Here is a 24,693-nt window from a genome sequence, read left to right on the forward strand (position 1 = left end):
TAAATGATAAATTCTTATTTATTGAAAGACATCCAGTTGAGAAATAGAGAAATAATTGTTAGGTAGGCATATATGGCACATGATTAAGTTCCACTAATTCATATTTCCAAATTACACTTTCTGCTAAATCCAGAGCATTATATTCATGCATCAGTGGTAGGAAGCATTGATTTTTTTTTTTTTTTTAATGTCCATCCTCTTGATAAAGCAATGTAATGTTAGGAACATTTAGTAGAGTCATTTTCTACCATTTGAGTATGTGATACTCTAATGTTAAGAAATCAAGTCTAAGTCTAGGATATTTAGACTGATTATTTGTGATTTACAAAACTCAGTTATATAAATCCAGTAGTTGTACCTGGCTTTCACCTTCTTAGTGTTGAAATTTTCCATCATTTATGGTTTGTCCCAAGGACAAAATCCTGAGCAATGTGATACCAGGTAATGAAATAACATGGTAGGAGGAGCAGTTTGCTTTTGCACACTGTTCAGGAGGCCACGGATTTGTCTATAAGTTCTTTTTTCTCTTCTGTAGTGTCATTACATATTTCATCAGCTATATTAGCTGTAGTAGGTGTAGTCTGGGGAGTCACAGTGTGTCCAAACCCTTGGTAGTGACCCATGGGTGAAGGTGGTACAGAAGAGGCAACAGAAACTGCATCTTGTGATGACGAGGATAACAAGCTTGTATGTTCATTTTGATCTTGATCTTCAGGAAAAAACTTTTTCCTAGGATGTCCCATGACTGTCCTTCCTTTTCAAAAGTAATAGAAAGGTTTCCAGGTTAGCCAAAAGTTAAGTTATTTTTACCACTATAAACTTACCATGCTAAAATAAGTTCCCCTCCTGTCTCCTGATTTGAAGAGCCTTACTGGTACTGCTTTAAACAAAGCTTTTTCATCTCTCAAATAGCTACTAAATTGCTCTAGTAAGAAAAGTACAATAATCTATTTGGATGAATGGAATGGCTGGTACTTACCAACATGCCTTACTTGTTCAGAAATATCATCCCTAATATCTGAAACATCCCACATGGCAAGAAAGGAATCAAAGCATGAACCCTCTTCTGCTTCTTGGACATATGGTTTATATGAGAAAGTGTAGTGATGAGCAATAGCAGCAAGGAACATCTCAATACAGATGATAAAGTCCTACGAAAAAAAAAATAGCAGCCATCTTTTAGCTTAAATCTAGTTTTGTAGATAAAGGAAAGCGCTTTCTCTTTTCAAAAAGTATTTCCATATCAACTGAAATACTGAAATCAGCTGTTTTCCCCCCAGAAGATTACACTCATTTTTTCATTTTTCCAAGCTATTTTTGACTTCTTAAAAGGACAAAATGGCAAAAATTTAAATCTATCTTATGCTACCCTCAACCAAGTATGTTTTAGCAAAGTACAATGCATCCTCAATCCACTGCCCAAGGACTAAGGAAAAATGCAGAGAAATTGACTAGGAAAAACAAAATCTAGGTTCTATTCCTGGCTCTACCACAAATTAGTGATGATGCTAGTCTCTCTAGGGTTCCTCCATTGCTTCATCTGTAAAGTAAAGGTAATACCCCCACAGCCTCATGTTGTCAGGTTTAGGAGACAATATGTAAAAATGGGCAAAACAGTAAAGTTTTATTAAATTCATGGATAGCACTAACCTGGAGTCCTGTAGCCACAGCTTCTACAGTTTGCCATTCCCATGTATGCTTTTCAGAAATAACGCCAACTTTTACCAACAAAGCAATAACTACTGCTTGCCTATATGTTAGGAAAAGGTAAACGCCATATCTATATCAAGCATAAAATGAGCAGTTGTTTTAACAGTATGCCATTTAAAAAAGTTAAAACCCCAGCACAACTTGTGGAAAACCACCACCACCACCACCACCACCCTGTCTTCATAGCATGTTCCTGAAGATATCATATATTTATATTAAATATATATATGCTTTACAAATTTATTCTTATACAGTTTCATCATAGGAATTGTGATTATGCATACTTAGAAGCACATGGAATTTCAATAATTGGTTTATTTGTCTTTGTTTTGGAAGTATATATACAAGTAATTAAATTTTAAATTCTTCCTATACATAGACAATGCCTACAACCTTGAGAGATAAGTATTTAAAATAAAGGACACTTAAATGTTATTTATACATGTAACTATTCAGATTTTTTAAAAAGATTTTATTTATTCATGAGAGAGACAGAAAGAGGCAGAGACACAGGCAGAGGGAGAAGCAGGCTCCTCATGGGGAGCCTGTTGTGGGACTTGATCCCCAGATCTGGGGATCATGCCCTGAGCCCAAGGCAGATGCTCAATCGCTGAGTCACCTGGTTTCCCTATTCAGATTATTTTTAAACATATTTTGAAACCAGTCTTGTTTGAAGTGCTGGAACTAGAGACAAACTCAGAAGGCAATGAATTTGCAAGATGGAGTCATACTGAACATTTCAACCACATCTACAGATACGATCCTAGGTTAAATTGAACTAGCTAATAATGAGACAAATGTTAATAGTTCTGTTTACAAGAATTTAATTTCTGTATTGCTTGGAATGATGAAAAAATTAGGAATGACCTAAATGTCAATAGAGTAGTTAAAAAGTTAGATCCACCGAACAGAATACTTAGTAAAAACAAAATAAACCCTTAAATGACAAGGAAACTATATCCTCACTTTACTGACAAAGAACTATATCCACAACATAATGAATTGCACTATTGAGTTCCACCAAGTTTTTATGGTATGAAACTCTTTCTGTGGCATTTTATACGTTGCATTATCTACACCACAATGTTAATCATTCTTTTTGGGTGGTAAGAATTCAAGGATTATTCTTTTTCCCCTTTTTGTATTTGTATACTGTTAAATTTGGTATATATATACATATATATTTTAAAGATTTTTATTCATAAGAGACAGAGAGAGAGAGAGAGGCAGAAACAGAGGCAGAGGGAGAAGCAGGCTCCATGCAGGGAGCCCCATGCGGGACCCGATCCTGGGTCTCCAGGATCAGGCCCCGGGCCGAAGGCAGCGCTAAACCGCTGAGCCACCCATGAGTCCCGTGATATTTTTTTTCTAGTGCCCTATCTATCACCCACCCTTTTACTAAATTGGGACCATGTAAAGTTTTGCTTTCTGCTTTAAAAAATATATTGTACCAAGTAAATGAACATTACATCACATTAAATATTCTACATTATATTTATCTTCCAAACTACAAACTATCCTCTTATATGAAAGGACCATCACATATTTTAATGATTCCTCTAATGTTGAGACAGTTAGGTTGTCTCAAATTATTTTCTTCTTACATATGTTATGGTGACCATCTGATTATTTCATTATGAAAAATCAAAAAGGGCTAAGAAGATGAACTTTAAGTCGAGACATTTTAATCCATCTTCTATATTAAGACTTCTTTGAAAATCCTTCCTAATCTACTGTTTTTATTGTTCTGTAGAAAATGAGAAAATTTATATTTAAGAGAAAGCAACACTTACCAAAAAGAAACAAAAACCACCAGTTTTACACAAAGAAATTTGCCAACAGGTTGGATTGGACTCAGTTCTTCCTTCAGTACTTTATAAAATAGGAGTAGACAATACATGGCAAACTAGAAACAAGATTAATAGTTAAACTTCTTTAATAAGAATAAGTAAATACAGTAATAAATAATACAGTTATAAAGCAGAGACTTGGCATAGAGTAATGTTTCAGACAAATTTTTCTAGGTCCATTCCCAAGCACATAAGGTGCTTTTTAACAGTTATCAACTATAAATATAAATTTTGTTGCTTGACTTTTCCCCCACTTAAAGTGCGTTACTTTTTCCTGTTTCATGAGGATTTTTTTTTAAGATTTTATTTATTTGAGAGAGCACACATGTGCACAAGGGGAGGGGCAGAGGGAAAGGGAGAATCTTAAGCAGACATCCCACTGAGGATCTCATGATCCCTGAGCCAAAACCAAAAGTCAGATGCTTAACCAGCTGTGCCACCCAGGTGGCCCCATAAGGATTATTTTAAATTAACTGCCTAAAATTTTGGTACATTTAACCAGTCCTTATCACTGGGCTTTGTATGGTTTCTAGCCTTTGGTATTACAAATAACAGCCTGTATACACAAAGATATTAAAATAAAAAATACAACCATTTCTTGATACATTTCAGAAATGGAATTTACTGGTTCCAAAGAATATGAACATATAGAAAAGCTTTGAATACAAAGGCATATAATTTTTATTATAAACATCTAATACCACACACGCTACTGCACCTTACCTTGTTGATAGTATTAAAACTGAAGATTTTAAATACAGTGCATATTCCTAAGCTGAAAGGATCAGTTTTTTTTTTAGAGCATTTCAATTTTTAGAACATCATTTCTTTTAACTTGGCATTTGCAATTTTCCTTTATTCCAAATACATGAGCATTTTATTCTCCCATTTTTACTCAAAACTGGGACTACCATATACCAATAAGACTTTTTTTTAAAAGACATTTTCTCTTACTGAGTATGCCTAGGTTATGTTTTCTTTGGGAGAGGACTGTGCTTTTATTTACGACATCTACACAACCTACACAACTATGCAATGACTACTAGGACCAAATGAACAAACATGATCAACAGGTCAGGGTAAAAGTCACCAAATAATTAACAAAGATATTTTATGTATTTATCTATTTTATCTAAAGACATGCTAAAATTTAAGGGGTGCCTGGGTGGCTCAGTCAGTTAAGAGTCTGCCTTCGGCTCAGGTCATGATCCTGGGGTCCTGGGATCAAGCCCTGAGTTGGGCTTTCTGCTCAGTGAGTGTGCTTCTCCCTCTCCCTCTGCCTGCCACTCTACCTGCTTGTGCTCACCCTCTCTCAAATAAATAGGTAAAAATCTTTTTAAAAAATGGAAAAGTTTAAGTTCTTTCCTAGAAATCAAATTTCAAAATTAAAAAATAACTTAAACCCAAACTTTATTCCCAAAGAAACTTCTGAGAAAATTTAGTCATAGGTACTAATTTGATACAATTAAAATTAACATTTACTTACCAGTTGTGACATGTTGTTTATTATAACTAAGTAAGTCCAAGCATTTGAAAAGCTGAAGTTCCCTTCATCATATATACCAAGTAGTTCACAAATTCTAAAAAATGGTAAAAATGAGATTTATGATTAACTAAATCAAAATATATTTTAAAACAATATTTAAAACATTGCATTGCCATCAGTACTTAAATTTAGAAGTCAGTTTATTTAAAAGACTCTATAGATAATCACTTGATTTTTGGTCACAGAGGTGGTTTAAAATTAAAACATTTTTCTAGTAATTCTACCATATGCTTATTCCTCCATCTTAAATCCAAAATAAGACACATACACATTTAACTAGAAAGGGTAGTTACCAGATTAAAAAGTTATGTTTAAAAAAATTATGCTAATTTTCAAAGTTTGATTGCTATAGGCATTTAGTGCAAGTCTATAAATACAACTATAATTTTTCCCCCAAACTGTCTTGGGAGGTAAATTTTATTATGAACACCCAGATCTAAAATTAACTTATATGATTGCCCAGTTGCTAAACTGCAGACAAATAAAGCATGCCTTCATAAATAAATTAATTTTAACTCAGGGGTAAATGCTGCTAAAGAACTGCTAGCTTAAAGGTAGAATAAAGAACTAAATGCTTCTTTCACCTTTCTTCCTATTCTTCCTCTGAACACGCACAATATTATTAGCAGATAAAACATGCAATCTACTCACTTTATCTGATATTCTTAAATTTTTAGGGCATAGTTTTATCAGATAGCTTAATGGTAAGCCATTTTACTTCATCTCCTAAACCTTGACTGAATTCTTACAAAAGAAAAATAGGATCTCATCCTTAGAATATAGTACTCATATTCTAAATTAACCATATAGAAAATAAAACCACATAATGAAATTAAGGTAGCACACTTTAACTTCATGTAATAGATATTTTTGTAAAGCTATGTTTACATTATTATTTGAAAACATAATTTTTAAAATGTTTTCCAGAAAGCTGTAGAGAATATTTAGAAGAATTCTGTGGTGCTGTTTGCTTATAAATGGTCACCTTATTTATTTTAATGTAGTAGGGTTTCTATATACTATGTTTTTTATAACAGACTAGATATATATCATAAAGTGAATTAATACTCTTTGTCTATTCAGTTCTCACTGAAGAACATGAGTATTTTTAAAAAGTGATAATATAAAGTCTTTGTACTTACAAAGCAACAATGGTGGTGAATGGTCTGACCACTGTATACTGCAGTACACCCAGTTTGCACCTAAACAGCAATACTCTGCCAAAGGAAAAAAAAAACAACTTAGCATTTCAATTACTTATTTAAATAGGATCAGATTTTAGATTTTCTCCAATGCCCCCCCAAATTAAAGTCACTTTGACAAATGATGGCATGTTTATATTTTATTCTTTTAATTTAGTCATTCTAAATGGCAGTTGAGGAAGAATGTGGATGGTAGCAAACACTGTTTAAATGCTGTTTCTTTAATTACTTGACAGTTACATCTTCTGAAAGATCTCCCTTTCTGTGTTCAGTCTCAAATTCCTGAATACTGCAGCACAGAAAGAATAAGTGTGTCCTTGTGTTTCTGGAAGAAAGACCCAGTAACAAATGAACTGTGTGCATGTCTATGTTGAAAGCATATTCAGAAAGTGTGATTTACATTTAAGGTTCAGTTTAAGTTTAGAATGTAAATACCATTCCAGAGAGTATCACTGATTAGTTATTATGAAAGGACAAAGATAAACAATTTTTATTTCATTGCTGGGCTTATTCAAGATAGGGGAAAATTCATAAGGAGTAACAAAAACAAAACAAAAAGTCCCCAAACAAGAAAGGCTCTCTACCTGACAGCCACGTCGAAGCCTCCTTAAAAGACCAAGTTGCTCTGATGGCAGGTGCTTTATTTAGCACTACTATCAGGAGAACTGATTATCAATGTTACGTATTTTGAGCCCCCTAATTTAAAAAATACATCTAGGGCATATCAGTGGCTTAGTCGGTTAAGCAGCTGACTCTTGATTTTGGCTCAGGTCATGATCTCTGGGTCCCTGGGATAGAGCCCCAACTTGGGCTCTGTGCTCAGTGGGGATCCTGCTTAAGATTCTCTTGCTCCCTCATCCTTTTCTCCTTCTCCTGTTTGAAAGCATATGCTCTCTCTCAAATGAATACATAAATTAAAAAAATTACATCTAGACTGAGAAGATTGAGAATCTGGCATAAAAGTCTTGAAGTGTTATGTTAATAGGACTGAATAAAGAAACTGTTGGGGTTTTATGTGGTGAGAGCTTTCTCTGTGGTGAGGTGGTTCACTCCCACTTATAGCTAAGTGTGCTCCCTATGAAGACCTAAAGGGTGCACTTGGGATTGTTGCAAGACCTCTTGAGAGAATGCCTTGGCCATACCTGCTGTGCTTCCTGCCCCATACTCTTTACAAATGGATTAAATAGTCCATAGATAACCTTGAAAGCTATGGAGAATTAATGAACTGGACGATAAGACAAATGTGAAAAGAGAGTTGCAAAGAACTGAATAGAATCAGACAGTCAAACATATGTTCACAGTTATAGAAGACAGAGTGGAAGAAAGGCAAAATCAGAAGAGGTTATGCCTACAGAGTTTTCAGAACTGATGAAAGGTATGAATCTACAGATTGAGGCACCCTGTAGATTAAGCAGGACTAAAACTGAAACAAAACAACCTAAATACTTCATGGTGAATAGGCAAAACATCAAAGATAGGGTCTTCAATGCAGTTAGATCATCTATTATGGAATAACAATTAGACTGACAGGAGAGGCTTAACAGTAATAGAGCCAGAATTAGGTAGAATAAAATCTTCCAAATACTTGGAGAAAATTCCTGTCAACATAGAATTATATCCAGTTAACTATCTTTCAAGAATGAGAGCAAAATAAAGATAACTTTGGATAAGTATATCTGAGAAAATTTGCCACTGATATATTCACACTAAAGGGAACTTTTAAGGGCCATACTTTAGAAAGGAAATGATCTCACAGGATCATTTCAGAGATGCAAGGAGTGCAGAGCAAGTAAACTGTTAGTACTTGCAGTTAAATCTACAAAAGACTTCTTTTCTGTAAATTTAAAATTATTCTAAAAGGCTTACTTAAAAAATGGAATCAATGATAAAAGCATAGAAGACAGTGAGACAAAAAGAAAACAGATGGTGAAATTTTAAATGAATATATAAATAATCACTAAGTATAAATTGCCTAATTTAAGGGATGGATTGTTGGATTAGAAAGCAAAGAACATTAAAAGTAAAAAAAGTGATACATCTAAAACATAAGGAAATGGAAAGGATGAAGGTCAAAGGTGGAGAAAGATATGCTAGGAAAATACTAAACAAAGGAAAGATGGGATCCCTGTTAATACCAGACAAAATAACTTTAAGAAAAAAAAAAACTTTTTTATTAGAGAACATGTGTACAAATGGGGGAAGGCAAGAGGAGGGGCAGAGGAAGAGGGAGAGAATCTTAAGCAGACTCCATGCCCAGTGCAGAGCCTGACTCAGGGCTTAATCTCATGACCCTAAGATCATAACCCCAGCTGAAATCAAGAGTTGGACACTTAACTGACTGAGCCTCTCAGGCGCCTAAGACAAGATTATTTGGAATAGAAGCAGCATCAAAATATATAAAACAAAAACTGACAAAAGTACAGGAAGAAAGTGACAAATAGTGGCAGACTCTCTCTCAGTAACTGACAGTACAACTAGCCAAAATCAATAGAAATACAGAAAAGTTGAATAACATAAATAGCCACATGGACATTAAATGAGCACAGACACTCACTGATACAGAATATACAATGTCTTGTAGTGCACAGGAAACCTTTATAAAAACTGATCAGCTGGGATCCCTGGGTGGCGCAGCGGTTTGGCGCTTGCCTTTGGCCCAGGGCGCGATCCTGGAGACCCTGGATCGAATCCCACGTCAGGCTCCCGGTGCATGGAACCTGCTTCTCCCTCTGCCTGTGTCTCTGCCTCTCTCTCTTTATCTCTCTGTGACTATCATAAACAAAAAAAAAATTAAAAAAAAAAAACCCATCAGCTAAAAAAGGGCATGAAACAAATCTTAACCAATTTCAAAGACTGTCTCAGAGGGAGTATATTCTCTGACTGCAATGAAAATAAAATGAAAATCTACCCCAGTAGATGTAAAAAGAAGGCAGCTCACTTGGAGAAGAGCATGTGACTCAAGTGATCTTGGGGTTTGAGCTCCATGTTGGGTGTAAAGATTACTTAAAAATAAAATCTTCAGAAAAAAAAAGGTTGTGTAAATTAATGAGCTAAGACTCTAACATGTTAGGAAAAGATAGTAAACCAAAAGAAATGAGAGAAAGGAAGTAAAAACAGCAGAAATCAATGATAGAGAAAGACCAATATATTACAGACAGAATCAACAAAGCACAAACAGTCCTTGAAAAGTCTAGTAAGAATAGGCAAACTTTTGGCAAGATTGTTAAAGGGAAAAATAAAGATGCTAATAGCACTAGAAATGGAAAAGTATTCATAACAGATTCAAAAGAGCTGAGAAGGGCAGCCCGAGTGGCTCAGTGGTTTAGCGTCGCCTTCGTTAGGCCCAGGGCCTGATCCTGGAGACCCAGGATCGAGATGTTGGGTTCCCTGCATGGAGCCTGCTTCTCCCTCTGCCTGTGTCTCTGCCTCTCTCTCTCTCATGAATAAATAAAATCTTTTTAAAAAAAAAAGAGCTGAGAAAATAGAAATGCATGCCCATAAACATTTATTTGAGAGAGAGAATGTGTGGGGGAAGAGAAAAAGGGGGTTGGCCAGAGGGAGAGGGAGAGAGAATTCCCTCCTGAGAGTGGAACCCAACTCGGGATCCATCTCATGGATCCATCCATCTCATGACCCTGAGATCATGACCTGAGCTGAAATCAAGAGTAGGATGCTTAACTGACTTGAGCCATCCAGGTGCCCCTGCCTATACATTTTAAAACTTTATTCTAATACCTAAAAATTATATTTAAAAAAAGATTATGGGGATCCCTGGGTGGCGCAGCGGTTTGGCGCCTGCCTTTGGCCCAGGGGGCGATCCTAGAGACACGGGATCGAATCCCACATCGGGCTCCTGGTGCATGGAGCCTGCTTCTCCCTCTGCCTGTGTCTCTGCCTCTCTCTCTCTCTGTGTGTGACTATCATAAATAAATAAAAATTAAAAAAATAAATAAAAAAATAAAAAGATGTTTTAAAAAAAATAAAATAAAAAATATTTTGGAAACAACAGGAAACCTAACTAGTTCTATACCTGTCCTCCCACAAAGTCTAGGTCTAATCTTTCAAGCTACAATCTCTTCCTGTGATACATATTATAAAAAGCAATAATGCCTATTCAGGCAGTATAACCTGGATATGAAAATCAGACAAGAATGATATAAAAAAGGAAAATTATAGTCTAACTCAAGAACATAGATGTAAAAATTCTAAACAAAATATTAGCAAACCAAACCTGTGATGTAGAAAAGCAGATAATATATCTTAATCATTTTGAATTTATCCTCAAAATGCAAGAGGGCTTTAACATTAGAAAAGCTATTAATTTAATTCACTAATTAACAGGTTAAAGGCAAAACTCAACCATCTCAAGAGATACAGAAAAAGCATTTGATGAAATTTAATCATTTATTCATGATTCTTAAAAATCAAACAAGCTAGGATTAGAGAGAGCTCATTTAACCTGACAAAGGATGCCTACAAAACATCTTTAGATACAAAATTCAATTAATTTTATAAGAATTCCCTTTAAAATCAAGAATAATGGAAGAATATCTAGAGATACTAACCAGCACAGTGAGAAGAAAGAGAAATGTATCGACTGGAGAGAAAAGTAGTCCTTTACTTAAAGAGGACTATCTTCACCAACAAAAGATCTACAGACTAAGAAAATGTAACAGGATTTTTGGATATGAGATCAATATGCCAAAACCAATGGCCTTTCTACATACTGGAAGCAATTAAAATGATTTTTAAGATAGATGCCATTTATAATAGCAATAAAACAACACATTTACAAAGTCAAAAAGATGTACAAAGTATAAGAAAAATGTACTTTACTGAAAGGTAAATGAAGAGCTAAATAAGTAGAAAGCCAGATCACATTCATGGGTAAGACTCAAAAAATCATAAAGATGTCAATAAACTAAAGATTGAATTCAATTACAGTGAAAAAACACCAATAGGTTTTTCAAGCAACCTGACAAACTGTTTCTGAAGTTTGTATGTAAGAGCCAAGACCCAAAAATAGCCAAGAGAATAAGGTCAGGGTACATGCCCCTCATTTTAAGGCTTATTAATAACTTGTAGTGGTTAATGTATGGAATTGGTCCAGGAATAGAAAAGTTAACCAATAAAACAAAACAAAAACCCAAAACAAAAAGCCACAAAGAGACCATATGTGTTGAAACTTGAGATATGACAGAGATAGCAATATCAGTGAGGACAATTAATGGAATAAAATGAAACTGCTTTCCTACCTCACACAATAAATACACAAAACATCAAGTGTTTATAAGTCTTAATGGGAAAATTTTTGAAATGTTCAGAAGAAAAGCACAAGACAATGTTTCTATAATCCTCTAACTGGAATAATTTTTGAACAAGACACAGTAAGTACTGACTAAAATAAGATAAATTCAACTATATTTAAAATTAAAACTCAAAACTTCCATTTTCAAAATAATGGAAATATTAAATAAAGCTGGCAAAGCATGCCAAAACCTGAAAAAGATACTTTCAATACACACTAAATAAAGAATTAGTACCTAAATATATAAAGATTCCTGATAAAGCTAGGACAGACAACCCATTAAAAAATAAACAGAAACAAGCATTTCTAGGTAAAGTAAACACAAATAGTTAATAAACATATACAGTTACTCAACCTCACTATTAATCAGGGAAATCCAAATTAAGACCACAGTGAGACACCACTTTACACCCTCTTGACAGGCAAATATAAAGAAGTCTGGGTAATTCCAAATGTAAGTGAGGATGTGGTTCAATTAGAAGTGTTTTTTTTTTTTTTTTAAGATTTTATTTATTTATTCGAGAGAGAGAGAGAGAGAGGCAGAGACACAGGCAGAGGGAGAAGCAGGCTCCATGCTGGGAGCCCGATGCGGCACTTGATCCTGGGACTCCAGGATTGCGCCTTGGGCCAAAGGCAGGCGCTAAACCGCTGAGCTACCCAGGGATCCCCTGCAATTAGAAGTGTTTTATACTGTTGGTAGGAGAGAAATATGGTATTGCCACTTCAGAAAACAATTTACCACTAAAAAAGCTGAACAAAACCTAAAGACGCTACTACATGCTACTACATAAAGGTATAAACCCTAGAGCAATTTTTTTCAAACTGTCAAATTCAACTTGGTAGGTGGTAACCTGAAATTTAGAAACAAGAGGAAGGGAAGGAATATGTAAAACAGATGAGTACCATTTCATGGAAACCATTGTTTCACCGGTGTACTAAATCAGTAGGTAAAGAGTGTCCCTTCCTCTCGTCAACATACAAAAATTTAAGGTTCAAAAAAAAAAAAATTTAAGGTTCATTAAAAGAAAACTGTTTATGTTACTGCAATCAAAGGATAAAAACCAGTTTTTATCAATTAACAGCTACAAACTTGCCATGGTATTTACATCTTATAACCAAAGCACTGTACTGGATTATCCTAAACAGCAGAAGCCAGATTAATTATCAGATTTGTAAACACCAGTTACCTACTAGAGAGAGACTAGTAATCTACAATGTATTAATACACAGGAGACATTTTATTATTACTAAAGTCACAGTTCCAAACTGCATGACTTCGGTAACAATATCTCTATAGCTATGGATGCACTGTTGACATTATTTAGGCAGCAGCTGTCAGAATTCAAGTCGCAGGAAAAAATAAAACCAACACAAAGAGATTTAACAAGAATAAATGTAATTGTGTAGTTAGGAACAAAAAAATTGCACAAGCATAGAATAGGAGGATTTTACCAGTGGTATTGTTTGAAAAAGGTTTGGGGTTTTAGTGGACCACTAGCTAATTGTGATGAGCCATTCTGAAGATATAACTAGAGGCTCATTTTAGGTTCTGTAATTTTAGAAGAATCCTGATCAATGCCAAGCCATCATCATCATATTTACTGGACCACTGCAATCTCTTCTATCCTTGCCCATTTGCAATTCAGTCTACAAAAAGCACAGTAATTTCTGAAAATGAAATTGGGCACTGGTCCTCTAGTCAACATTCTATAATGGCTTCTCATTTGACAACTCTCTCCCCCTGACCAAACTTTAAACAGGACTCCTCTGAGCTGTCTTTTCAACTAGGCATCATTCTTAGGCCTTGTCCTTGGCCTAAGTCAGACTGAGAAAGGAATACTGCGAAGTCATCCTCCTACCCCTGATATTTGATAAGCTCCTCATCCCCCACTCTTGATGTGAAGGTGCCTGGCCTGCCCTTAGCAAGAATTCTATTATGCCAGTTTAGAGAGAATCTCCCTACACTCGATGTCTCTTCTGAGTAATTTTTCATTCTGTGACCACCACAATCTGCTCATTAGCTACAAATCTCTATCCATGTTGTATTTACTCATTGCTGAGCACAGTATCTCTCCACCACCTCCAACTTAAAATAGTTTTCCTTACTAACCTCTTTCATAGTTTCCTGTTCCTTTTCCCTCATAGCATTTCCTGATCCAAGTAACTCTATATTTGTGTGTTCATTTAATTCTAAATCTCCAAACCAAAATGTAGGTTTCTGGAGTTCTGTTACACGCACTAGGATATATCCATATACTGGCACACACTAGGTGCTCAATACCTATCAAGTGTGTTATAAACACATTAAGAGCTTATTTAAAATAGCTATGTAGTTCCTTGTCATTGCCAAGTGTGTAAACTAGAGACATAATTAGTCCCAATGTTCTACAAATGCTTCCATATTGCATGGCAGGCAATATAGGTATCCCTAGGTTATAGATCTACACTGATTAAACCATTCCAGTTACCTTGACTTGCAACTTTCATCTTATTTCCCGTTATCAGTGATTAAGTCCTACCAGTTCTTCAGTTGCAGTCTCTTTCCTTTCTGTCCCAATTTCATCCCTCCTTTTCAGCTTCTTTCACACATGGACTAGTATAATAACCTAATTTATCTCCCCATCCTGGAATCTTGCTCTAATGCTTTCTGTATAGTATTACAAAATTAATCTTTCTAAAAAGGTATCTTCAAATGTTTCCTTGCTGAAAAATATCCAGTGGTTCATTCATATAAAAAAATGCAATCTTACGGATGGTTCAATCAGCTTAGTGTCTGTCTTTGGCTCAGGTCATGATCCCAGGGTCCTGGGATAGAGCCCTGCATCAGGCTCCCTGCTCTCCCTGCTTCTCCTTCTCCCTCTACCCCTCCCTCCTGTTCATGTTCACACATGCTCTGCTCTCTATTAAAAATTTAAAAAAAAAAATGCAATCTTAGCTTCAACTGAACTTTTCAGGCTTTATTTTCCTTTACTGTCCTCTATGGATGTATAATAAGGCCAACAACCCATTATATATAGAATAAACACTGTTTCTCCTACTTTATATCATATACTATTTCTCCACCTAGACTGTCTTCTCCCTGGGCCTTACACCTGATTTTGTCATTAACTAGCTATATAATCTTGAGTAAGTTAATCTCTGTAGATCCTGGGTCTAAATAGTAAAAGTATGTTGATTAAATGATTTCTAAAATTTTTTTTCCTTGCAACGTTTAAGTTTTCTATTTAGGATGAATAATGTCTAAGAGAGTAATCTGTATGTGTGGATTATAAAAATGTGTTTTCTTACTCTTCAAACTTGACTAGGAACTATTTGAGGGTAGGAACTCTTCTTAAACTTTGTCCTGCTCATAGTACTTAATACACTACTTTGCAGAGAACTAATGCTTAAAAATTCTGTTGAAGTACGTAAGATTAAAACCAAACATACTTACTCTCCCATAGTCCATGGTGGACAGCAACACAAAGGAGGGAAATGTTTCTGCTGATCTTTGGCTTCAAGGATTAATACCAGATTTGGATACCGGTTAGTTAGATAATTGGTAAGGAATCCCATGAAGTTGTAAATGACATAAGCTTCATAACATTCTCTGCAGGTATCCACATATATTGCAATGCTGGGATATTTCAAAGCTATCCACTATGAAAAAACAGATGTTAAAAATAGTTGCAGCTAAGATAAAATGAATTGCCATTCCAAATCATGGAAATCACAATGCTAATTTTTAAACTTGAGATGTCACATTTATATCAAACTTTCTAAAATTTATGAGAGCTACCAGACAATCTGTGAAATGAATTTTTAAAATCAATAAATGATTTGCACACTGATAAAAATTTGTGTTAGGGGTAAATACTGAATATGAAGAAAGAAGCTAAATTATTTTGTTATTGGGTTTTTAAATATAATCTGGAATTTTTCTTGAGAGGATCATAGGAAATGCAATTAAAGACATTTCCATTATATTTAATCAAATTAAAGCAGTCATTTGTGATAAGTGCATGTTAGAATCCACCGGGGAAGGCTTTATTCCCTCCAAATATTTAATAAATAAAAAGGATGATAATGTAATTTTAAATATTACATTCTTTAAAGAACTAAGAACTAGTAATCAGAAATTTTAAAAGATTAAGCAAAGAAAACAGCTACAGGTTTTTTAAAATTTAAAACATCTGTCTTTTCTATTGTCATATGTTGTCTTTTTTATTAACATTAAAAATAAGTGAATCTTTTCACTTTTCGTATTAATCTGACTCCTTATTGCCAAATAATAAACTTTCATTACTTTAAGCACTCTGTAAATATAGTTGTATCACCATGGAAGTTCTTAGTTAATGAGATAAAATGAAACATACTTACACTATCTAAACTGTATATGGGTACCATCCAAAGAATCCTATTTAGAAAGCAAAGCATAAATTAAAAACATTTTAAATCATATTTATGAAATAAGTGAACATAACACTGGAAGAATTAAAATATATTAAGATTTACCTTATTATTGGTTTCTGTAGTTCTGGTTGTGTATAATGTACTAAATGTTGTAATATCACCCAGAGAGATATAGGTATAGTCAACAGCAAAAAGATTCCAGCAATAAACCAAGCCTTGGTGTGTATTCCAACCTTAAAAAAAGAGAATATATTAAAATAAATCTAAAAAAGAGCTAAATAAAATATTTTTATATCTTAAATTTATATTTATTTGATTATTAACAAGGCCCAACAATTTCCAAATGACTGGTGGCTGTATTTTTTTTTCAAAAATCAGCCTACTTGTACTTTTGCAGAGGGAGAGGGAGCATTTTTCCTTGTGAGGCCTTTTGTAACAGCACTATATACATTAAGAATATTAACATTAGGGCAACCCGGGTGGCTCAGCGGTTTAGCGCCACCTTCAGTCCAGGGCATGATCCCGGAGACCTGGGATAGAGTTCCACGTCGGGCTTCCTGCATGGAGCCTGCTTCTCCCTCTGCCTGTGTCTCTGCCTCTCTCTCTGTATCTCTCATGAATAAAATAGAATCTTAAAAAAAAAAAAAAAAGAATATTAACATCATATCATTTCTCCTTCAGCTTGTTTTCTTTTGTACTTGATTATTATGTTTGGGGATGTATAGAAGTTTTTAAATTTTCAGCAAGTCTAGTCTAAAAATCTTTTTTTATTTTTATTTTGAGAGAGAGAGAGGAGGGTCAAAGGGAAAGGGAGAGACAGAATTTCAAGCAGGCTCCATGTTCAATGCAGAGCCCAGCATGGAGCTTGATCTCATGACCTGAGATCATGACCTGAGTTGAAACCAAGAGTCAGACAGTTAACCGAGTGAGCCACCCAAGTGCCCCTAAAAATCTTTTATGGTCTACTCCTTCACTTTTGTTTGGAAAGTTAAAATCCTACCTACATTTTCTGTGAATTTTATCATTTACCCAACATGTTAGTAAATGAGTATTGCCTAATAGTTTGCTAAGTTTTTTACATGTTATGTCTTTTAACCCTCCCACTTGGTAAGTACTGCCACAACTACTGTCCAAGCAAACTGTGTTAATACATGCTACCCCTCTTATATACAACAATATCAACTCAGGACATTTTAAGAAGCTCTAATTTCTTTTTTTAGGTCAGTATCTGGTCAACATTTTACCCTTTACAAGCTCAATTTCTAACAATATACTTTGAACTATCTTTTTTTTTTTTTTTTAAATAAAGATTTTATTTACTTGAGAGAGCCAGACAGCATGAATGGGAGGAGGGGCAGCAGGAGACGAAGGAGCAGACTCCACGCTGAGCAGGGAGGCTGATCTGAGGCTGGATCCCAGGACCTGGGATCATGACCTGAGCTGAAGGCAGACACTTAACTAACAACCACCCAGGCATCCCTGAACTATCTCATCTTAAGGCAAAGTTGAAGTATTTCACTCACTTTCTGGCAAAACAAAAACAAAAAGAGACCTCTGAACCTTTGTTCTATCTGTGGGGCCCTAGGGAATGAATTTTATATTAATTTGTGAATTTACTCTTCAAGGCAGGAGTACAAGTTAATGCTAACTTTTTAAAGGAAAAAAGGTAGGCATTTAATTTTGATACCTCTGGGGTTTGAAAAGTTAATTAAAAGAGCTCAGGTCTACAACTTCTAGTTTTACTATTTGAACAAGATATATATTTTTTTCAACACGAGTATAAAAAACAAAAGTATAGGGAACAAATGTATTTTTATAATAATGAACTTCCACATTAAACAGTGTGGAAAACTTGAAAAGCAAATACATTTAGCCCCTGAACAATATGGGATTTTGCACCCCGCATCTGCACAGTCCAAAATCCATATATATATATATATATATATATATATATATAATTTTTGATTCCCCCAAAACTAATAGCCTACTGCTGACCAGAAGCCTTACCAATGACATAGTTTTTTAAAACATATTTTGTATGTTACATGTATTACATACTGTATTCTTACAATAAGGTAAGCTAGAGAAAAGATGTTATTTAAAATTGTAAGAGAAAATATTTACAGTACTACTGTTTTCTAGACAAAAATCTGTGTGTATGTGGACCTACAGTAGTTCACACCCATGCTGTTCAATGGTCAACTATACAAAAAGTTTTGCTGAATGCTAGAGATTAATCAAAATAGTACACGATAACCAAGTATATGGATGTGAAGATTCTAAAGGGAATGTCTGAGCAATTATTTTCCAAGGATTTCTGCTTGGCTCAGTTTCATTTAAAATTGAATAAAGGTGGTCCCAGATTTAACATGGTTCAACTTTCAATTTCTTGACCTTACAGTGGTATGAAAGGATATGCAAAGTTTTTCACTGTGTGATACGATGATATTCTTCTGATGCTGGGCAGGGGCAGGGAGCGGTAGTTCCCAGTCAGCCATGGGATCATTAGGGTAAACAAACTATACACTTAAAACTTCCTCTACTTGTGATGGGGTTATATCCTCATAAACCCATAAACCCATCATGGTGAAGTACCCTAAGTTGAAACTGCATTTAATGCACTTAATCTGCCAAATAACATAGCTTAGCCCTACCTTAAACATGCTCAGAACACTTAGAGTGTTCTACAGTTGGCCTACAGTTTTGCCTACAGTTGGGCAAAATCATCTAACACAGAGCCTACTTTATAATAAAGTGTTGAATATCTCGTATCTCCTTTAATTTAATGAATACTGAAACAGAACGGATATATGGGTACAGAATGACTTTATTTATTTATTTATTTATTTATTTATTTATTTATTTATTTATTTATTTATTTATTTTCAGAATGACTCTAAATGTATTAGTTGTCTATCCTCAGGATTACCTGGCTGACTGAATGCTACTACAGCTTGCTGCCCATGCCCAGCATCATGAGAAGAACATTATATTACACAGTGCTAACCCAGGAAAAGATCAAAATTCAGAATTTTAAGTATGGTCTCTACTGAATGTATACTGCTTTCACACCATTGTAAAGTCAAAAAAATCATTAAGTCAAATCATCATAGTTGAGGACCTTCTGTACCCATACAGCCATTCTGTTTTTCAACTTTTAGTACAGTATCCAATAAATTCCATGAGATACTCAACACTTTCTTATAAAATAGGCTGTGTTAGATGATTTTGTCCAACTGTAAGCTAATGTAAATGTTATGAGCATGTTAAAATATGGACAATATTTTATGGACAATATTTTCCACTTACAATAGGGTTATCAGAATATAACCCCATTGTAAGTCACAGAAGACCTCTGTTCATTTTAATGATGACCTAAAATAATAATAATAGCATATTCTAGATCTTCCCTGTTATAAGGTGATAATTAGAACAGTATCATCAAGTAATTTTAATGCCCACATTTGTTTTTATAATTGCCCTAGTACCAACTTGCTGGTAGACTTAAGAGAAAAATGATGTGGTTGTGACTAATGAAAGCCAAGCATCCTCAGTGTGCTATAAAAAAGAAAGTTCTTTTCAAATGATCATAAAACAAGTGACTAAAGAACTGAGTCATTTCGTAGAGTGATGCCAAATTAAAAAAAATCTTGCATCAGAGTCAGTACCATTTTTACATTGCAAGTGGTAGTTTCAGAAACACATCATCTGTCCACATTAATGCTATTAATTTGAATCACTGGTTTTATAGTTGTTTTGATTTTTGAGCTACCTAAAAAAGCTATATGCATAAAAAATTTAACTTTTGTGTACACACGTATTTAATATAATGTTAGATATCTGTAGAAATTATTACCTTTATTTTAATTCATACTTATTTCTAAAATTATTCATACTTGAGACACTGATATGAGGATATTATTAACATTATTAGACTTATCAGTCATAAGGAGGGTTGTTTTGGTTTATAAAACAAGAACACAAGTAGCATAGATTTTTTTTCCCCCCAAGGTAACTTGAAAAATTGAGAGGAAAAATAAAACCATTAAGGACAAACATCCAGGAGTGAATTAAGTGAACCTAAGCCAAATGCTTTCAGAGCAGAGAGAAAAGTGCAATAAGAGAACGCTCCCTGGGTCCAGTCCTCCTCAGGGAAAGGGAGGAGCACTTACATAAAGAGTAGCTACTTGGGGCATAAGTACAGGCAGGGTAAAATGACTACAGAATAGTGTGACATTATCTGTTCATTTAACTTACTTGATTTCCATTATACACGCTCAGCCAAGTAAGAGAAATAGTTTAAGTGGTGCAGATAGGCATCCCTGGGATGGACTATTTGAACCTCTTGTTTTCTACAATTTCGGTTCCCAATGACTTCTCATAGTGTAAGCACTGGGATTCTAGTGTTTATTTTTCTTATCTTAAAGATTTTATTTATTTATTTATTTATTTATTTATTTATTTATTTATTTATTTATTTATTTATTTATGAGAGACACAGGGAGAGAGGCAGAGACAAAGGCAGAGGGAGAAGCAAGCTCCCTGTGGGGAGCCTGATGGGTAACTCGAACCCGATCCTGGGATCACGACCTGAGCTGAAGGCCAATGCTCAACCACTGAGACACCCAGGTGCCCGGGATTCTAGTGTTTAAAAAGACAAATGTTTTTCATGCAAAACTGTCTCTAAACATGTAGTGCTCAAGGAGATGTATGTAACCCTGCCTTAGGTGTTTAATTGAGTACCTGATCCCAACTAAAATGCTATTCCACAAGAAAGAGAATGGCTGTTCCAAAGCAATAGTGATATTTAAAAAAATGACAGTGATAATTAGGGCTTATTGAGGACCTACTACATGGCAGGCCCTGTGTTTTACATAGATAAATTCATTTAGTGAATAATGATGAAGAGAATAAGGATATACTGTATATAAAGCACTTAGCACAATGGCATGTTAACCACTATATCTGTTTCAGTTTTCACGTCTACAGAATAAGAAAAAATCCTATGCTTTAGGGGTTTTAAGAAGAATAAATAAAATCTTGGGGACATGTTCTAGTTATTATATGTGACCTCAGAAACAAAACATAACGAGAAAAAACAAACCCTTCCTTAATCCCACACTCTTCCTTCTATAATGCCACTCATTTCTCAGGTCCCTTTCAGAGTCAAAATACTCAAAACCAAAAATGAACAAAAAACTTATCTTTGTATCCTGATACCACTTCTTTGTCTCACATTCATTCTTCAAACAACTCCCTCTAGTTTTTAGCCCTTACAATTCCACTGAAACCATTACTGGGACCACCAATGACTCTATTTTATGAAAACCAACAAACATCTCAGTAGCACTGGACATTGTTCACTATTTAGTTCTGAAACACTGCCCTGTTCTGGCTTCCATGATAACACTCTTTGGCATTCCATTTCCCCACTGGCTGATGCTTCTTTTTAAGTTCCTGTTCCTTTGCCTGATTCCTAAATATTGGTGCCAGGTCCTCAGCCTTTTTCTTCTTCTTCACCTTTATAATCTCATATCCTTAGGACTTGAAACACTGTCCATTTTGACAACTTCCATATTAATATCTGCAGCTCAAACCTTTCTGAGCTCTAGACTTGCATGTACAACTGCATATTTGACACGCCCATCTGATGGTCTCTCCTATACCTCAAACTAAATGTTCAAAGTAGAAGTCAGTTTCCCTCAAACCCATCCCTATTTTCCATCTCAGTAATTGGCATCACCATTTACCCTGTTGTTCAAGATAAAAACCTCACAGTTGTCCTTGATTCATTCTTATTGACTCTCTTCCCCAACCCAGTCCACCGTCAAGTCTTGTTTCTTCACTGCCAAAGATAGTTAAAATTCAGTTTTCCATCTCTATTTCTGCTGATTTGGGCCATAAGTCATTGTAAGTCAGGCACCAATGATCTCTTAACTACCATAATGTGCTTTCTAACTTCCCTTTACTTCCACTGAATTTTCCATAGCTGGTAGTGGTTCTTTGAAGATGCTTGCTTGTTCCTTTCTTGGATCCTTTTTTAGTTTCTTACATAGCATTTTGTACAATTTTATTTTATTGATTTTGTTTTGTTTTTTTTTTTTTTAGTTATATTTCTAAGTTCCATACAGGAAGGTGCCAGGTTTTTATTTCTCACCATACAGAACACAAGCCTAATTTATCACTGGGATGAAGGAAAGCTTGCAATTTTTAAACGGGGTAGCTGGGTGACATTTGAGTAAAGACCTGAAGGATTATAAAGGAATAAGAATACCATCTGGGGTAAGAACATACCATAAAGGGGGAACATTTAATGCAAAGGCCCTCAAACATGTATGCACCCTACATGTTTGAGCAAAGTCACTGTGGTAGAAGCCCAGAATCGAGGAAAATCAGATGGTAAGAAGTAGGGGGTGGTGTCAGATTATGTTGGACCATAATAGCCACAGTTAGGGATACTGGCTTTTAATCTGGGACTCTCAGTGATTTCAAAACTTAAAGAGGCCACATGTAATGTGACTTGTTTTATTTAGACACTTTGGCTGGTGAACTGAGAAGTCCTAAGACAAGACATGAAGAGAATTTGGTTCAGGGTTTTTGCAGCAGAGACTGCAGATTAAAATTTTCCTTAAAAGCGGCACTAAAAACTATAGTTAACTAACTAAGATAAACCTTAAACTAAGTTGATATTATACATATTAGCCTAAAAGGAGTTCCTATACCACACCTCCCAAAAATACTTCCAAGTAAAAGATATCTATTTGTATTAAGATGTCTATACTTGGGGCAGCCCGGGTGGCTCAGTGGTTTAGAGCCGCCTTCAACCCAGGGTGTGATCCTGGAGACCCGGGATCGAGTCCTGTGTCAGGCTCCCTGCGTGGAGCCTGCTTCTCCCTCTGCCTGTGTCTGTGCCTCTCTCTCTCTCTGTGTCTCTCATGAATAATAAATAAATTTTAAAAAAATGTCTATACTTGAATTCTGGTAGACAACTTATGAAAATAACCTAAATATGTAACAAATGGGGAATATTTAATGTAGTGGAATATTACATTAACATTAAAAATAACTACATAGGCTATGCCAATATGGGCAAGTCAACAAAATATAATTTAGTGAACATACAGAAAACAAATGTATATTAAAATGCATTAATTATGTAAAAATCATTTCCATAATAAAGAGCCTAAAAGATCCAAAGTCTTGCCACAGCTCTTATAAAATAGGTGTTGCAAAATAAAAGTACTTTTTGGTTTTTATTAACTTAGAATTTAAAATTCATTACACAGGTTTTCTAAAGTACCCATTCTAGTTGAGTATTTACCTTAGGATCTTCCAGCTTGTAGTACTTTACTGATGTCACAATAAGAAGATGACATCAAAAAATATACATGTGACTTTTTGCAAAATCTTTGTGGGTTAAGAGCTAATTTCTAAGTACAAACAAACAACAGAGTTAAACCAACTAGACTCCAGTTCAGGAAGCTAGTTAAATGCTAATAAAATTCAATACATGGTTTTCAAAGTAGTTTATTTAAGTTCAAATCTGAACAGGTCAGATTCCAGGAATAAAATTACCTACTTTCTGGGAATTGATGAGTACTTGCAAACGACTGCTCTTCTAAGCAGCAATCTTAATATATTCTATTTTCTCGACCTAGTCCTCCTTCCACCTGCAGCATGCTTTGAAAAACCGTGAACAAGAAACCAGACAGGTTTATGAACTAAGACTGGGCTCATTTACATGACATGATTTTCAGGATATCAAGTCTGGGGCATCTGGGGTAAAAATGGGCAACCTTAGATGGGCAGGACGGTGGAAGAAAGGGTAGAGGCCGATGGTGAAGGACCCTCTTACCTCCAGCTTCTGTAATTCCCACACGCACAGAGGAACCGCAACCACTATGGACACCAGGTAGATGACCACCGCTAAAGGTCGAATCCACTGCCTCCAGTTCCTCCACGTACAAGTGCAAGGCATGTTTCCGCATAAATCAGCTCCAAGTAGCAAGGAAAAAGAGCTCGAAGGAGACTGTACTGGGGATCCCCGTTCTTTGGCTGTTTTGTCAACTCGCATACTACAGAGAAACAGTTGTTCTTGGGCGACTCTACCAGCAGCTCGAGCCGCCTCCTCGGCCCGCGCTGTGCTTTCTGCTGCTGCTGCTGCTGCTGCTGCTGCTGCCGCCGCAACCGCGGCCGCTCAGGGTGCTACCAGGGAGCAGCGCGGGCAGCATTCTTTCTTCCCCGCCCCTCATCTACCCGCTCCTGGGCGGTGGAATCCCCGGGCGGAGCCGCTGCCCTCACCTGGGGATCGCCCAGAGTTCCGCCTGCACCATGGCCTCGAGGACAGCGGCGCCGACCGGGACCGACTTCTAAAGACCCTGCATACAGCTTGGTTCTGCCCCGCAGCTGCCCGCCCGCTGGCTCTTTTCTTGGGCGGTCGAGCTTCCTCCCTCCCGCGCCTGCAGGCGTCTCTTGGCCCGAGTCGGCTGGCAGATAAGGAGGCGAGGACTCAGACCCGCCGGCCCCAGGATCGCCTCACTCGCTCCCACGGGACATCCCCCACAGCGGAACCCAAGGCCAACCCAGGGCTTCCGCTTCCGCCCCCGCTGTTTGAGGGTGCTGATTCGTCGACAGCGCCAACCTGGGCCCACCCCATCCGGCTCACTGGACCCTCTCTGATTGGTC

At 35.9% G+C, this 24,693-nt stretch overlaps 1 protein-coding gene across 1 annotated transcript; it reads right to left on the minus strand.

Annotated features, from left to right (window-relative positions):
* On the minus strand, positions 1-24,090 carry TMEM184C (transmembrane protein 184C). The gene is made up of 10 exons (XM_055336615.1): positions 23,864-24,090; positions 16,111-16,241; positions 15,976-16,012; positions 15,050-15,255; positions 6,249-6,323; positions 5,047-5,140; positions 3,504-3,616; positions 1,651-1,750; positions 980-1,151; positions 1-754 (listed from the first exon to the last, which is right to left on the minus strand). Exons 1-10 carry the CDS (start codon positions 24,080-24,082, stop codon positions 489-491), a joined length of 1,413 nt encoding a protein of 470 aa, XP_055192590.1. The 5' UTR covers positions 24,083-24,090; the 3' UTR covers positions 1-488.
* Positions 24,091-24,693: the final 603 nt, after the last annotated feature.

The sequence above is a fragment of the Nyctereutes procyonoides genome, unplaced genomic scaffold (genome assembly GCF_905146905.1).
Source record: "Nyctereutes procyonoides isolate TBG_1078 unplaced genomic scaffold, NYPRO_anot_genome, whole genome shotgun sequence".
Classification (NCBI taxonomy): Eukaryota; Metazoa; Chordata; class Mammalia; order Carnivora; family Canidae; genus Nyctereutes; species Nyctereutes procyonoides.

Bases quoted from the DNA above. Each gene is read 5' to 3' on its own strand.
- TMEM184C (XM_055336615.1), bottom strand. From the start codon at position 24,082: ATGCGAGTTGACAAAACAGCCAAAGAACGGGGATCCCCAGTACAGTCT. The intron at 1,751-3,503 runs GTAAGTGTTGCT...CCTAACATATAG, and splicing joins GTGGTTTTTGTTTCTTTTTG to GCAAGCAGTAGTTATTGCTT. The intron at 1,152-1,650 runs GTTAGTGCTATC...TTTTTTTCGTAG, and splicing joins CTGTGGCTACAGGACTCCAG to GACTTTATCATCTGTATTGA.